We start from the raw sequence: 15,648 nt of genomic DNA on the forward strand, positions 1-15,648 counted from the left end.
CAGTAGAGACGTGCCATAGATTATACATGTTGCGAAACACAATAGCCAGCATGTGTAGTTCTGGGGGGGGGCGTTCGAGTCCAGTTTTGAATAGTCTGCCGTGGTTTCGTTCCATATCAAAGAGCTTGACGCTCGGCATAACCTTGGCGCACAGGGTTTGTCAACGGGACTATAGTCCCAAACGATAGCTGGGGATTATGGGTAGTGTAGTGTCTTCGGCCATCCTAAACTGAAATGTTTTTCGGATATCATATCGCATTAACAACACCACATCTGGCGTCATAGAGATCTGCTGTTACTGTCCTTTCTTCTTAGAGGAAGTACAGAAACACGTAACTGGATTTGTTTTAATGTTTGAGGTGCAATAAACGACAGCAGCTTTTTGGCATGTTAAAAACAATTTTTTCTGCCTCGCTCATGAGAGTAACAGCTTGCAAAATTACAGCCTCGCCTACTGATTTCAAATGTGTGCTCTAAAATGATATTTATAAATGACTATTATCATTATTATAAGCAAGACAATACATAGCAAAGATATGTAGAAAATAAACGTATTTAAGATACGTTCATAACGAACGTAACGTGGGAGAAAATACGTTTCTTGCTTAACGTAATTGAGAATGCAGTTTAGTTCTGTGGGAATGTAATATTTAGGAGACAGGGTTGGTTCCTGAGGCCAGAAAATGCCACCTTCACAAAAACTGCTATAAAAATATGATATATTCATATTTGTTCCCACTTTCAAAGAGTCAGTCTTTTAAAACTACTCCAGCCTGACATACACATATGAAATATGAATTATATTTTGGGGATTTGAACCCTTTAAATGCCAGTTTGTTGAAAAAACTCCACCGTTTTTTTATTGAAAAGAACAAAAAACTAGAATAATTTTCAAAAAATAAATTTCAAGGAATATTTGATTATTGTTATTATTAGGTCCCTAGATTGGTCAATGATTGGCAGCAAAATTAATTTGAATGCATTGTTATTTTGTTTGCAGTGTTAGATTTAAACAAAAACTCACACTCGTGTTCCTGAGGCCAGAAAATGCCACCTTCACAAAAACTGCTATAAAAATATGATATATTCATATTTTTTCCCACTTTCAAAGAGTAAATCTAAAGCTACTCCAGTAATACAAGATCATTTTGTGTCTGACTGTGAGAGTCCAGCTCAGGTGGAGAAGGGGCTGCAAATGGACAGACTGTGGTCCTTGCATATGAATTTCCCACATTTGCAGCAGGTCCTGCAAACTCTTCTGTCCATGCAAAAGTGGCACTGCCTCCTGCTCTTCCGTTCACTGATGAGAGAGGGGCCTGCAGCAGCACCCTGCAGATCTGACACCATTGTTGCAGCGGCTGATGAGCGGGGAAGGCGCCCTCTCTTCATGATGTGTGGGGTCACCAGCATTTCTCCCACCTCTTCAATGAAGAGCCTCCTCCTGTATGGTTTCTGCTGCTGCCAGGATGGCTCGATTGATGTCCACAGGATGTAGGCGTTGTAATGGGAAATGTCAACCAGGTTGTGGAAGAGGGCAAGTGGCCAGCGATTTGTTCTCCTCCTGCAGGAGTAGGTGGCAACAACCTAACAAAAACATAAAACAAGACAATTTGAATAAATGATTCCAAGCATTTTCTCTCATGATGCAAATATTAATTATTTTATAGGAAAATGCTAATTTGAAAAAAACCTACATATATTTCAGACAAGAATATAAGAGTAAGAATACATGTATGCCTACCTTATCAAGGTTGTCGACACCTCCTTTGCATCGGTTGTAGTCTTTGATTATGACCGGCTTTCTCTTCATTTCGTCGCTTACGTCTGGACTGCGGTGTTTCGTGCTTAGAAGCAGCACATTCCTGCCCCGTCGAGGGATGTAAGAGACCAGTGGGTGGGTCTTCGTAAAGGCAAAGGTGGAGGAGAGGACCGCTCTCGCTCTTGCCTGGAGCAAAATAGGGGGAAGCTGAGGCTTGTTTCGGCGAATTGTGCCAACCAGGGCCAGTTTTCTCCTGAGCAGCTCCTCAGCCAGTGCGAAGGACGTGAAAAAATTGTCACAGGTAATGATGTGTCCCTGGAACCCCTCTGTCATCTCCAGGACCACCCTGATCCCCTGGTTGACTTCAGAAGGACTGCCAGCTGCTTTGCCTCTATACACCTGCAGTCTCCAGGCGTAGGATGATTTTACATCACAGTTTGCCCAAATCTTTATACCGTATTTGGCCGGCTTTTTTGGCATGTACTGCTTGAAGCTGCACCTGCCTCTGAATGGGACGAGCTGTTCATCCACGCAGACTTCGCTGAATGGGCTGAACAGCATCGGCAGGCGGTGCGTCCACATATCCCAGACTTTGCGGAAGGCAGCCAGCTTGTCATCACAGCGCCGCGGTCGGGATAGCTTGTCGTCGAACCGCAGTGTTCGGCTTATTTGGTGAAACCTCCTGTGGGACATCGTGGCTCTGAAAATGCTCCGTCCCGATTTCTCACTCCAGAGGCTAAGGGTCGATTCATTTTTTGATCTGTAAACACCGGCGAAAATGAGCAGCCCCACGTAAGCCTGCAGTTCCTCTGTGTCCATATCTCGCCACTCTGCAATTGACCGTCTCCCATGCAGGTTTGTCATGGACACAATATGCTGCAGGATGTCATCTGTCAGCAGCAGTGCAAAGCTGGATGCCGGGTCACTGATTCGGGCGACAGGATAGTGTGTTGGTCCCGGGGTCAAACTTCTGGCTGCTGGGACGTAGCGGAGCGTCTCAGTGTTTGTGGGAGACCAAAACACTTTACCATTTTTTGAAGTCCATCCTGCAGCTGCTTCCTCCAACTCCCCTCCGCTCTCAGTTTCAGATGAGTCTGAGTTGGACTCTAGCTGGTCTGTTCCCACCTCTGAGGCGTCATCCGTGGACTCTGAGGCCTCTTCTGTGTCAGCCTCAGACTAGTCCACGGAGGAGGATGAGGAGCCATCCTCGCAATCAGAGTGCATGATGATGTCCAGAACTTCCTGTGTACTGTAATGCCTTGCCATCTCCAAAAAGACTACTCCTGCACTGATAGTAATACTTATAACCATGGCTGCAGTGCACCTGCATAAACAACCTGAGCGAGAACCAAAACTTTGTTTTGGTTCTCGCAACTCATTGTTTTTATTATTGAATTAGATTATTACGCAGTGTGGCCTTCTAAATCTTTTGAAGTTGGACACAAACACGCACACGCACATGCACACAACACACACACACACACACACACACACACACCATTATCCAACATCAAAAGTGGCGTCAAAAAAAGCATTTTCAATGGTTTTCAATGGGGCATTTTTTGCCGCTAGGAACTAATGTGTCGGTTTTTGTGTAGCTTAGCCATTGTAGGCTAATTTAAAAAACTGAGATGACAATTCAATATACAACTAAAAAAGAATATCCTCTGGCAAGTTTGAGCAATATTCATTCCACACAGACAAAATGGCATGAACATGAAAACCCGAATGGCTGAAAAATGGCCCCAGGGACTCTTAAGGGTATCAAATCCATCATAATAACAAATCATTACCACGCTGTCATGAACGTGCGTCGCTGTTACGTGTACGCAAATTGACGTGCTTGATGTGAACGAGCATTTTGGTTAAAGTTGCGCATGCGCTATGAGCGCACATACGGGTACTTCTCAGGCATGCCGGGTAATCTGTGACGTTTCGCTCTCTCAAAAGTTGGGCCATTTTATCATCATGCGCTAATGAGCAACTCTCATAGGAATGAATGAGGCCCCGCCTCCCAACCTGTATCCAGTTCTTATTATACATCCATGAGTGTAACAGCCAGATGCAATGTTTGCAAGAAGGAGGTTCCGTGTGGTGGAAAGAACAGAGCTACGTTCAACACAACCAATCTAATACGATTGTTTGTTTTTTTCCCCGTTTTTTTTTCAAATTGAATTTATTGAAATCTCCAATATCAACGTGTGCCTCTTCGGGGTGTGCTAACACTTAACCATAAACGTTATCGTTTACTTTCTCCGTCTTTATATGTAGATATTACTTTTACCGTTAATCTCCGTCACGTTGTTTCCAAAGCAACAACAACTTCCTGTCAACAGCGCTACCTCTCCTTCAAAATAAAAGCATGTCCACAAATAGGAAGCCAAGCCAAATTACACTTAAGACATATACAACTGCAACGAAAGAAACAAACACAATGCGATATCCTTTTCAATTTCAAAGAACACAAATTGGGTTACATTAACAAATAACTATAAAACAACAATACTGTAGAATAACTAAATTAATGCCGTGAATACACCGAAACACACGTGTTGAAGTGGTTCGCTGCTGATTACTATTGAATTGTGTTACTCCAGTAAGATGGAAATATAATACTTTGTTTATTCATGTTATGTTAAGCTGCTGTTGTTCATTGCATTATTACTAGACTAGTTAGTCTTAAGGCTAGAATTCTGCACCAAGCCACATTTTTATTTTATTTTATTATTTGTGACTGAATGTGAACTTGTGAAGCTAGTCAAGCTACCTCTTTCCAGTAGAGTTATTTTTGTTTTGTTACTGCACTATCTGCACTCAATTTGTTTACATGGTTATTTTGTGGTGGACCACTGATAAGCTTTATTTTGTTTTGATCCAATGCTGCACAACTGAACTGATCCAATGCTGCTGTGAAAAAAAGAAGCTATATCCATGTTGGATAGAATGGATAGTTGGGTACTGTCATTTAAATAAAAAAATAACCTTAAGGGACAACTTGAATGCTTTTTCCCTTTTTTTTCTCTTAATGCATTGCATAAAGATCGGATCGGGAAAGATCGGTATCGGCAGATTGTCAAAATCAAATGATCGGAATCGGATCGGGAGCAAAAAAATGTGATCGGGACATCCCTAGGCCCCAAGATGGAGCCTTGAGGTACGCCACATGTCATATTTGTCAACTCAGATGTGTATTTACTAGGGCTGTCAAACGATTAAAATTTGTAATCAGATTAATCACAGCTTAAAAATTAGTTAATCATGATTAATCACTAGGGATGCACGATATTGGTTTTTTGAAACCGATACCGATACCGATAACTTCCTGCTTCTCAAGACCGATACCGATAACCGATAATCGGTAGTGAGCAAATGACATGAGCATTACTACTATGAACAAAACAAAGCCAAGAACAGTTTTGACTCTTCAAAGTGACCATATTTATTTTCCAAAATAAAGTTCTTGCCTTTTTCAAAAGCCTCGTCGATAGGTAAAAGCCCCGGTGCCTTTGCAGCTGGCTTTGGATTCGCCGCTAGTTTAGCAGTGCAGGCGTCTTCGTACGCTTTTAACACACCATCGTAGCCATGGCGATGTTTCAGGTGACTAATCAGGTTGGAAGTATTATAGCTCGTTGCCTTTTTCCCTCCTCGTGGAACTTCTGCATTGCATTTGTTAATACAAATAGCAAGCGAACTATCTAACTCTGAAACTTTGAAATAGTCCCATACAACCGACGACATGTTTGTTTACTGTCCTGGCTTCACGGCCGCACACCATTTACGTCACAGCCAGGCATGAGTTAGGGAGCGCTGGATTTGTGAAAAACTCCCCTTTTCCTAAACCACTAATACCACAGTACTGGCAAAACGGGAGGAGCCGAGTGAAAAACAAGCGCCCCTCATCCCAATCCACCCACACCGCAGTATTTTATTCTTTTTTTTTACCCAAAAAATATATTGTATATTATCGGGGCTATTAATACTTGTATCGGGTTTATCGGGATGACGTCATAATTCCTAATATCATAATTATCGTGCACCACTATTAATCACCATTCGAACTATGTCCAAAATATGCCATTTCTTTATGTATATCAATCATTTAATTTCATTTTTATTTGTCCCGCTCATGGTACGCAAAACCAAATGTACAATAATTGCCACAAAACATGACTCTACCATTGAGCGAAAAGGAGCAGGGAGAAGAATAAAATCTTATGTGACCTGCCCCTTTATAAAAAAAACAAATTAATACAAATAGATGGTCTGCCCTTCATAATAATAATATTTTTTTTTCACAGCCAAACATAACCGTATCTTAGGATACTAAGAGAAACACACCAAAAAAAGTACTTATTTCCCACTTGACGGTTAATGGAAAGAAATAAAACAACACCAAAACATCACATGTATAAGGAAAAGAAAAGTGCAACACCCTCATCTGAGTCCTACTGGAGAAGAAGGTGGCAAGCGACGCATGATGATAATAATAACAATAACAACAATAACAATGGCAATGGGACCCGCAAATACAGAGGAGACATCACATCAAAGACATCAACAACATGAAGGACCAGAGTACATAGACTTATTCACATTCTGCTTCATATAGTCCCATCTTTCTTAATTATTCACTTCTTTAACTGAAAAATACATATACAATTCTTTAGATCCTTGTGTTGAGAATTCCACAATTGTACACCAACTACCGAAATACACATTTGTTTAAGAGTAGTCCTTGCATATGGATGCTTACAATTTTATTTCCTTCTGTGGTCTTCCTTGGGGGTATACTGCGAAGCAGGATTTTCGCTTAGCCGGCTAAATTCAGGGAAAACTCCGGCTTTCCGGTCCTACGAAGCTGGTTCTCTTTTTAGCAGGCTAGATCTCCATGGTAATATATGCTAAGCAGCTAACCTGGTCGGGACCAGGGGGGTATACTGCGAAGCAGGATTTTCGCTTAGCCGGCTAAATTCAGGGAAAACTCCGGCTTTCCGGTCATCCGAAGCTGGTTCTCTTTTTAGCAAGCTAGATCTCCATGGTAATATATGCTAAGCAGCTAACCTGGTCGGGACCAGGGGGGTATACTGCGAAGCAGGATTTTCGCTTAGCCGGCTAAATTCAGGGAAAACTCCGGCTTTCCGGTCCTACGAAGCTGGTTCTCTTTTTAGCAGGCTAGATCTCCATGGTAATATATGCTAAGCAGCTAACCTGGTCGGGACCAGGTTAGGTTGCAGGCTAAGAGCTCAACTCAGTGAAAGCACCGCCTGCTGACCAATCAGAGCTCAGTGTGCGGAGTTTAAAGCGATCAAGTCATATTACAGGAGAAAGGAAATACAGAAAAACTGCCGTCGCAGGAAAGACGGCCGGCAAAAATCACCGACTGTGTGAACGTGAACATTAATAGAATATCACCTCCCATCTTCAGAGCAATCTGACTATTATAACATTAGCGTTAAGAAAGCTTACTTAAATATCGGCCACAAGATAAGTAACCGGATCAGAGTACATTAAGTACAGTCCGCGGCATATCACTTCATAATGTATCATATATCTCCTTATCTGAGTCAGCTGAGCCGTATCTGGCCGTGCAACACTCACAGTGTCACATACTGTATGCAGAAGTATTATTTTAAGCAACACATAAGTTGACGAAACACTCGAGACAAATGTAATTGAAGTCAGATCGTGTTTTAGACGGGGCAGTGATATCATAAACCTGTTAATGTACGCATTCAAACACTTTTTCTTTTGCCAGCTGTATTCACCTTGCAGGTGCAGCTATGTGGCTTTGATCCTGGATAAAGTGTTTAAGTCATGGATGTTTAAAGTTTAACTTCTTCATTTTTGACTAGTATTAAAGTTCACTTTTCATTCAGGAAGTATGACGCTGCGCTGTCAGTGCGCTTCTCCATGTTTGTGATTGGTCGAATGCTCCAGATACCACCCATTTTATGTGAACGCGCACCTAACTAGATAGGACACGGCTGGCTTGAGCGATCCACTTGATAACCAGCGTCGTAGGACAGTTTAGCGAGAGCGCGTATGTTTTGGATTAGGCCAACCGGCTAACTCAAACATATCCAGGTTAGGTTGAACCAGGTTCGCAGTATAGGCCCCTTGTCTGATCCAAAAACAAACAACTGTTGTAAATATGCTGGTAACATTCTGCTTTTTGCCCTGTGCATTACTGATAATGTCTGCAGCTCAGCCTTTGAGTTTCAAGAGTCCTGACTTAAAAAACAGTCTGTTGGTGTGTTCTCTTGAGTCAGCTTTATGAATTATTCTTACTGCCCTTTTCTGTAATATTGACAATGGCTTTATGTTGCTCATATACGTGTTGCCCCACACTTCTATACAATAAATGAAAAATGGCAAAATGAGTGAACAGTACAACATCCTCAATGCCTTGTAATCTAGCAAATACTTTGCCTTGTTTAGAACAGAAATATTCCTAGACACTTTGGTTTTAACATGTGCTATGTGTGATTTCCATGTTAGGTTTTCATCCAGCGTCACACCTAAGAATCAAAATTCAGAAACCCTTTCAATAAAAACTCCATCAATGGACAGTGAAATGTTTTCATCTTTTTTTCTATTAGCAAAAACCATAAACTTCGTTTTATTCAAATTTAGGGTTAACTTATTTTCATCAAACCATCTTTTAAGTTTGACCATTTCATGTCCAATACACTTTGCTAAAATGTTTAAATCATCTCCTGAACAAAATAAATGTGTGTCGTCTGCAAACAACACAAATTGCAATAATGTTGACGTTTCACATATGTCATTGATGTACAAAATAAAAAGTTTAGGCCCTAAAACCGAGCCCTGCGGGACACCACATTCTATGTTCATACACTCCGATGTACTACCAGCAAATTCTACATATTGTTGTCTGTTATCTAAATAACTTTTTAACCAATCTAGAACTACTCCTCTCACTCCGTATCTATGTAATTTCGAAATTAATAGGTAATGGTCTATGGTGTCAAATGCCTTTTTTAAGTCAATAAATACACCTATTGTGTATTTCTTTCTTTCTATAGCTATTGTAATTTCTTCTGTTATTTTCATTAAAGCTAAAGCTGTAGATCGATTTTTCCTAAATCCATACTGACTCTCACTCAATAACTCTTTTTCTTCAATAAAATTATCAAATTTTTGGACAAACAATTTCTCAAGGACCTTTACAAATTGTGAAAATAAGGACACTGGTCTGTAGTTAGTAAATTGGCTTTTGTCCCCTGTTTTAAAAAATGGGATAACTTTAGCTATTTTCATGCTATCTGGGAAAATACCTGTCTGAAATGAAAGTTTAAAGATGTAGCTTAGCGGTTTAATTATGCAGTCAATAGTCGTTTTCACTATTGTCATGTCGATCCCATCACTATCTGTCGAAGTCTTATTTTTGCATTTGTCTACAATGGATCTAATTTCAATTTCGTTTATCTCTCCCAGAAACATTGACTGCAACACTTTACTTCCCCCAATTCCACCATCCTCTTTTTGCCCATCGTGTTGTTTTGAAATAGTCTTTGCAAGATTAGGTCCGACATTTACAAAAAAAGAGTTGAATTCATGTACCACTTCATTATTGTTTTTTACAACCTTATTTTTGTCATCAATGAAGTGACTGGGCAGGCCAGTGGATACAGATTTATTTCCAATAACATTATTTAAGATTTTCCATGTGCCCTTGATATAATTTTTCTTTTCTTTTAACATATTATTATAATATTCTCTTTTTGCTTGTCTCATTATAACTGTCAACTTATTTTTATATGCCTTGTATTGCTTTTCAATTGCCTTTGTCCTAAATGTTATGAAGTCTTTATAAAGGTTATTTTTCTTCTTGCAAGCATTTTGTAAGCCCTTGGTTATCCAAGGCTTTTGATGATAAGTACCTTTATATGTACGGAGTACAGTGGAACAATGTTTGTCATACAGTGATATGTAGATTTTTAGGAAGGACTCATATGCAGCATTTACATCTTCTACATACACCCCTCTCCACTCTTCCTTTAAGAGGTCACTCCTAAATGTGTCTTTTGCTTCAGCAGTCCTTACCCTGACATATCTACTGCGAGTCTCTTCCTTCTTTTTCTTTAATTGCCAATCATATGCTACAAATACAGGTAAATGGTCGCTTATGTCATTTATTATTAGCCCACTCTTAGCACTGTTTTCCATGACATTTGTAAAGATATTGTCGATCAATGTTGCACAAGTTGATGTTATTCTACTGGGCTTAGTGATTAGGGGATAAAGCCCCCTGCTGTACAATGCATTCAGGAAATCAGAAGTTGTTTTGTGTTTAGATACATTTAGAAGGTCGATGTTAAAATCCCCACAAATAATACATGTTTTATTTTCATTTAGGCCATCCATTAATACTCCTAAACTATCTTTAAAAAGCTCTACATTTGATCCTGGTGCTCTATATGCACAAGTCACAACAACATTTATCTTCCTTTCCATTTCAATTTCTATAGTTATGCATTCCATTAAATCATCAGTCACAATTGAAATTTGTTCAACCAGTGTGCATTTTAGGACGCTGTCCACATAAAGAGCCACACCCCCTCCTCTCTTATTGGTTCTGTTGATATGAGGCGCATTCACACTGCGGTACTTTTCCCACAAAGGTTCATGCGAATTTAGGGTGCGTTCACACCTAATAGTCCGCTCTCTGGTGCGCACCAGACGACAGTTTGTTACATTTTTCAGAAGGTTCGGTTTGCGTTCACACGGGCAAAACTCAAACGGACGATAAACTTTAAACACAAGTCATGTGCTCGGAAATGCTGTTCAACCATTCGTCAGACATTAAGGGGGTACAAACGCAATCCCGGCAATTTCTAGCGGAGCCTCCGCCATGGAGCATCGGCACTTTCGGCAGGTTATTCTCATGCTGCTGTTAGTCTGGAGATCAACAGACACTAGCGGCCCGCGCATATGATTATATAATCAGACAACGTCCGTTAAAAAACATTATTACATGGCTTTGTTGAATACTCGATTCTGATTGGCCAATTCAAAACACGTGACACGTTTTTAATCCAGAACAGACAGACCGCTGTCAAGGATTTATTGACCGTTGTTAAGGACGCTCACATCTGCACAAAGAAGTCCGTTCGATTGAACTGTATACAGTTTGGCTGAAACTAACTGACAAGACAAGAGCGACAAGAAAACAGCGGAGAAGTAACGGGCAGAAACCCTCCTTTTTACGCAGCGGTCCAGACATAGGTCAGACGGCGACACATATTCAGTTGCCAGTTACTTTGGCATTAGGGCAGGGATATCTAGATACTTCCCAAGGTTTGACATAATGAATTGTGCTACTTTTAAAGTAAGCAACGATTTTTTCAAATCTGTAATCAAAAAGCTCCTCAAAAACTCTATCGAAGCAGTTCCTGCCGTTGCTACGTTAGTTCAAACAGTAACAACGGACTATTTTTCTTAGCGGATGCATGTCAATTTAAATACAACTATTTTTTAAATCAATAAAATCATTTTCTAAATCCACAAAAGCATTTCAATTAATATTGGGAGTCATGTCGTTACTTTGTTGAGAATGTGGCCATGTAATAAGCGGGATAATGTGCAGCATTATCCATGAGAGACGTTCTGCAGAGGAGGGGCGTTTCACCGACGACAGGTGTTCTTACTTTTATGTAGCTGACGGAGAATTTTTACTTTACACGACACTGTTCAACACTTAATCCTGCTTTACTCTTTAACTAAACAACCGCGGATGTCTTGGAAGAGTCTTTCGCTAAAGATTTTTGAAGATATCCGCGTTCTTGTGACACGTAAATACTGCGCTTCCTATGTTTTGGTGCGGACTGCGTTCACACCAGCAATGAACCGCTCCAGAGTTCGCAAGCAAGCGCTCCGAGACCACCTATTTTAGCGGACCAGAGTCCGGTTGTTTAGTTCACTTAAGAGGTCTCGGACTGCGTTCACACCGACCCAAATGAACCGCACCAAGCGGCTAAACGCACCAGGGTTCGATTCAACCGGACTATACAAGGCAGGTGTGAACGCACCCTAAGTTCATGATCGCGTTCACACCAAAAAGAGCCGGTACTAAAATTAGTTCATGTGAACCTTTTTACCTCTTTTGTGAGAAAAGAGCTATATTTCTGATTGGCTGGGCGGATTGCAAACCACGCCCCGTAAAACTCCCAAAAAGTGTTGTGAAGCCGCCATTTTATTATCCTCGCATTAACATTATTAGCATTAGCATTAGCCCAGCGCAGAAATGCAGAGAGACTAACTTATAGCAACACAAAATAAAACATGGGAGCGGTGGAGATGAGGAGGTGTTGGCGTTCTGGCGATTTACTCGGAAGGCTTCAGTAGAAGCTGCTGGGACTCCGGGCAGCTTCTACTGAAGCCAGTCCCCAACTCCGGGGACTTCCGGCCGGTGACTTTGGGCGGCAGTATACGCCGTGAAGTGGTTTGCGGCCTGCCAGTAAACCCAAAGCAGAAGAAGAAGAAGTGACGTCAGCGGCTTCATTTGCCTAATCCACCCCCAGGGACTTTTTCCGGTGTGAACGCGATCTGTACTTAGTTCATGAGAACTAAAGAGTTCGCATGAACTAAATTCGCATGAACCTTTGTGGGAAAAGTCCCGCAGTGTGAATGCGCCTATGGTGTAGCACGTAACCCTCAATTTGGAAATCAGTGACTTCGTCTTTATTTAGCCAAGTCTCCGATATGGCAATTACTTTGAATTTACTTTTAAATGTATGTAGGTATTCAGTGATCTTATTAAAGTTTGCATACAGACTCCTGCAGTTGAAATGTATTAAAGAAAATGTATTTTCAAGTCCAACATTGTCATTAAATTGATAATATAATATTTACACGAGTCACTTATATGATTAAACACATGATTCTCTGAATCAACATCATAATCAAAATTGTACATGTTATACTCTGTGTTGTCAAATCTGGAAAAGATTCCGAGTGGCTCAGTCTGCTCAGTCGAACAGTCATCAAACCGTGGGGTCTTATTTCATTACGTGTTGATAGAAATCAACACGTAATGTTGTATCGATGTATATAGTACGGTGGCCCTGAAGTGCAAGACACCACAGCATTTCAGAAAACACCACAGCATTTCACAAAACACTACAGCATTTCAGAAAACACCACAGCATTTCAGAAAACGCCGCAGCATTTCAGAAAACACCACAGCATTTCAGAAAACACCACAGCATTTCAGAAAACACCACAACTTTTTTTTCAAAACAAAGCTGCCAACTGGGGTGGCAGCTGGGGTGGCAAGGCATTTTTCTGAGGTGGCAGCTGCCACCCCGTGCCACCATGTAGAACCGCCACTGGCGCCATCTCCTGGGTCCCAGATGTAGCGATGGATGCGGGAGGGCCCGGCTCCCACTCCTGCTTCCAAGCAGCCGCCAACCATGCATCTCTGGAGAGGTCCTCAGAGGTGGAATTGAGAATCTCTTGTGCTGCCTTGTTGAAGGGGAGGCGGGACTTGAGCCTACTTAGGGGTGCTGCTCTCGTTGTCGTGTTATGCAGGATGTGCCAGTCATGCTTTTGGGCTTTCCTGGCCAGGGCGAGGGTGGCAGCCTCCCATCGGAGGCCGGCCGGAGCTATTCCCGCGAGGACTGGCAAGAGGGACACAGGTGTAGGCTTCAAGCATCCAGTTATAATCCTGAGGGCGTTGTTGATCACCACGTCAACCTTACTTGCGTGAGGGCTTCTGCTCCAGGCTGGGGCGCAGTATTCCGCTGCAGAGAAGACCAGGGCTTGGGTCGATAATCGCAGCGTCTTAGCGCAGGCTCCCCAGGTTGTTCCAGCGAGGCGGTGGATCAGCGCGACCCTTGATGTTACCTTGGCCTTGACTTCTTCAAGGTGTTGTTTGAAGGACAGTGTCCGATCCAGACGCACACCGAGGTACTTCGGGGCTTGCTGGACCTCCAGACGTTTATTGTTGACACGCACCTCAAGTTCCCTCATAGCTTCTCTGGTGCTAAGATGGTATGCTGCTGCATCTGTCTTTCCGATGTTGAGCTGTAGACGCCACCTTTGAAAGTATGCTACCAGGGTGAGCATGTGAAGTTTGAGCACTTTTTGAACATTAATTAATTAAAGAGTTAATGTATAGCGACATGGTATTTTATGGAAACGGCATATGATGACACCCCATAATTGACGTAGAGCTGTTGAGGGCAGGACCGTTAACCATTATCTGAAGTCTGCTGCTCTGAGCATGTCAGTTGGAGTTATGACATCATCGTGTTCCATGACACAGGTGTTTATATTTGAGCTAACGAGGTGTCCAGAGATCAAAGGTTTCCATTGTTCTGAATGAGAGATAAACCTCTCACATTTGAACGTTTTGTTGAAGAACTGTAACAGATATCAATGAAATTTCCAAACGTGAAGCATCTCAAGGACCTTGAGTATCTGAAGTGTGCTTTTTGTGTACTTTCGGGTCAATAATGTGGCCTAACTAAAGGTGTGCGGCTGCTGCTGTGAGGAAATATCAGCCTGAAATTACAATGGGCTTTAATGTAGACATGTTGAAAGTTTTTGTCACTTCATGCCCTCAAGAGGCATTTTGTTTAATTATTTTTGCCTAATTATTTGTCATTTTTCAAGCTACGAGATGTTTTCCTACATTTGTCATGAAAAGGTATGTGTCAGAAGTGTAGGGTTTGGGAATTATGGCAGGTTAAAAAAATATATGAAGGCAAATTTCAAACTGTCCTCCACTCTAACTCTGACATCACGCACTCTGCCTTAACGAGCTGCGCAATGTTAAAGTTAAAATGTTAAAAATGTGATGAATGATGGGCTATATCTCTGGAATTATGAAAGTTATAAATGAGAAAATCGATTCCCGACCGAGCTGAACGTTTTGATGTTTGATGTTTGAAGAATTTTGTGCGTAGAAGAACAGATAGTGGGAATGCTGTTAACAGCCAAAGTTAACTAGCTGCTAACCAGAACAAACAGACAGCTAGTCCAAAACAAATCTAGAAGATGACGTAGTAGATCACTTCAAAGTGAGTTACACATGATTTTTGCATGTGAAGAGTTATCACCAGCTAACCAAAAATCAATTTCAGGCTTTCTTGTGCCTTTTAGAATGAGGCTCACATACCCAAGGCCACTCAGCCCGAGCTCTGATTGGTTGCTGGTCTTTGTTACCCGCAGCGGTCCTTTCCAAGGGCACAAAGGTCATGCTTGAAAGCTCTCATCGGAAGACAAAAAAGAACTGAAAGGATGAAAGAAAGGCAACAGGGAGAGGCTTCAGATTGATGGTCTCCAGTAAGCAGGCAGAAAAGAGGAATCGTGTCCTTGGGGAGAAAGAGACAAATGTTGAAAGAGTTGATTTTTGCACTGATTGAAAGGATTGTGGAGTTGACAGAACATTCGGTGCACATGGTCTGCTTGCTGCTTCTGCTGCCTGCAACTGGTTAGCCGCTTTAATGCGTCCTTCCTGTGTGTATTGATTTAAATTATGTGCAAACACACAAATATGCAAGCACGTTGGCAAACACAGACACACAAAGATACACGCTGCAGCTCTTCTCCATGAATTTGACATGTGTTTTTATTAAAGTAAGCAGCTGCTCGATAGTGCTAAGGAGTAATGGGGATTGACTCTGGCATAATTATACATCCCCTGCATGAATTTGGTCGAAATGGAAGCTGAACACTTAACCCAGACTAAATGCAGAAGGGCAGATCAATGCTGAGGTCCTTTTTTCCCCACACTTGAGCAGCAGCCAGCTCTCTCCAAAACAGGACATTTACATATGCAATGCATCTCCTTTAAGGTAATCACGGGAGGCAAGAGCTGTGCGCCTCGGGACCAGTCAGGTTGGTAATACCTTACAGGTCTT

General features: G+C 41.7%; 1 protein-coding gene across 1 annotated transcript; it reads right to left on the bottom strand.

Annotated features, from left to right (window-relative positions):
• Window positions 1–1,173: 1,173 nt before the first annotated feature.
• LOC117442144 (piggyBac transposable element-derived protein 4-like) lies at window positions 1,174–13,753 on the bottom strand. Its single transcript, XM_071202632.1, has 3 exons — window positions 13,112–13,753; window positions 1,742–2,935; window positions 1,174–1,584 (listed from the first exon to the last, which is right to left on the bottom strand). The coding sequence occupies exons 1-3, from the start codon at window positions 13,751–13,753 to the stop codon at window positions 1,174–1,176; spliced, it is 2,247 nt and encodes a 748-aa protein (XP_071058733.1).
• Window positions 13,754–15,648: the final 1,895 nt, after the last annotated feature.

The sequence above is a fragment of the Pseudochaenichthys georgianus genome, chromosome 3, assembly GCF_902827115.2.
Source record: "Pseudochaenichthys georgianus chromosome 3, fPseGeo1.2, whole genome shotgun sequence".
Classification (NCBI taxonomy): domain Eukaryota; kingdom Metazoa; phylum Chordata; class Actinopteri; order Perciformes; family Channichthyidae; genus Pseudochaenichthys; species Pseudochaenichthys georgianus.

Bases quoted from the DNA above. Each gene is read 5' to 3' on its own strand.
- LOC117442144 (XM_071202632.1), bottom strand. From the start codon at position 13,753: ATGAGGGAACTTGAGGTGCGTGTCAACAATAAACGTCTGGAGGTCCAG. The intron at 2,936-13,111 runs GTGGCGGTTCTA...TCCGTGGACTAG, and splicing joins GGACCCAGGAGATGGCGCCA to TCTGAGGCTGACACAGAAGA. The intron at 1,585-1,741 runs GTAGGCATACAT...TGTTTTTGTTAG, and splicing joins GTGTCGACAACCTTGATAAG to GTTGTTGCCACCTACTCCTG.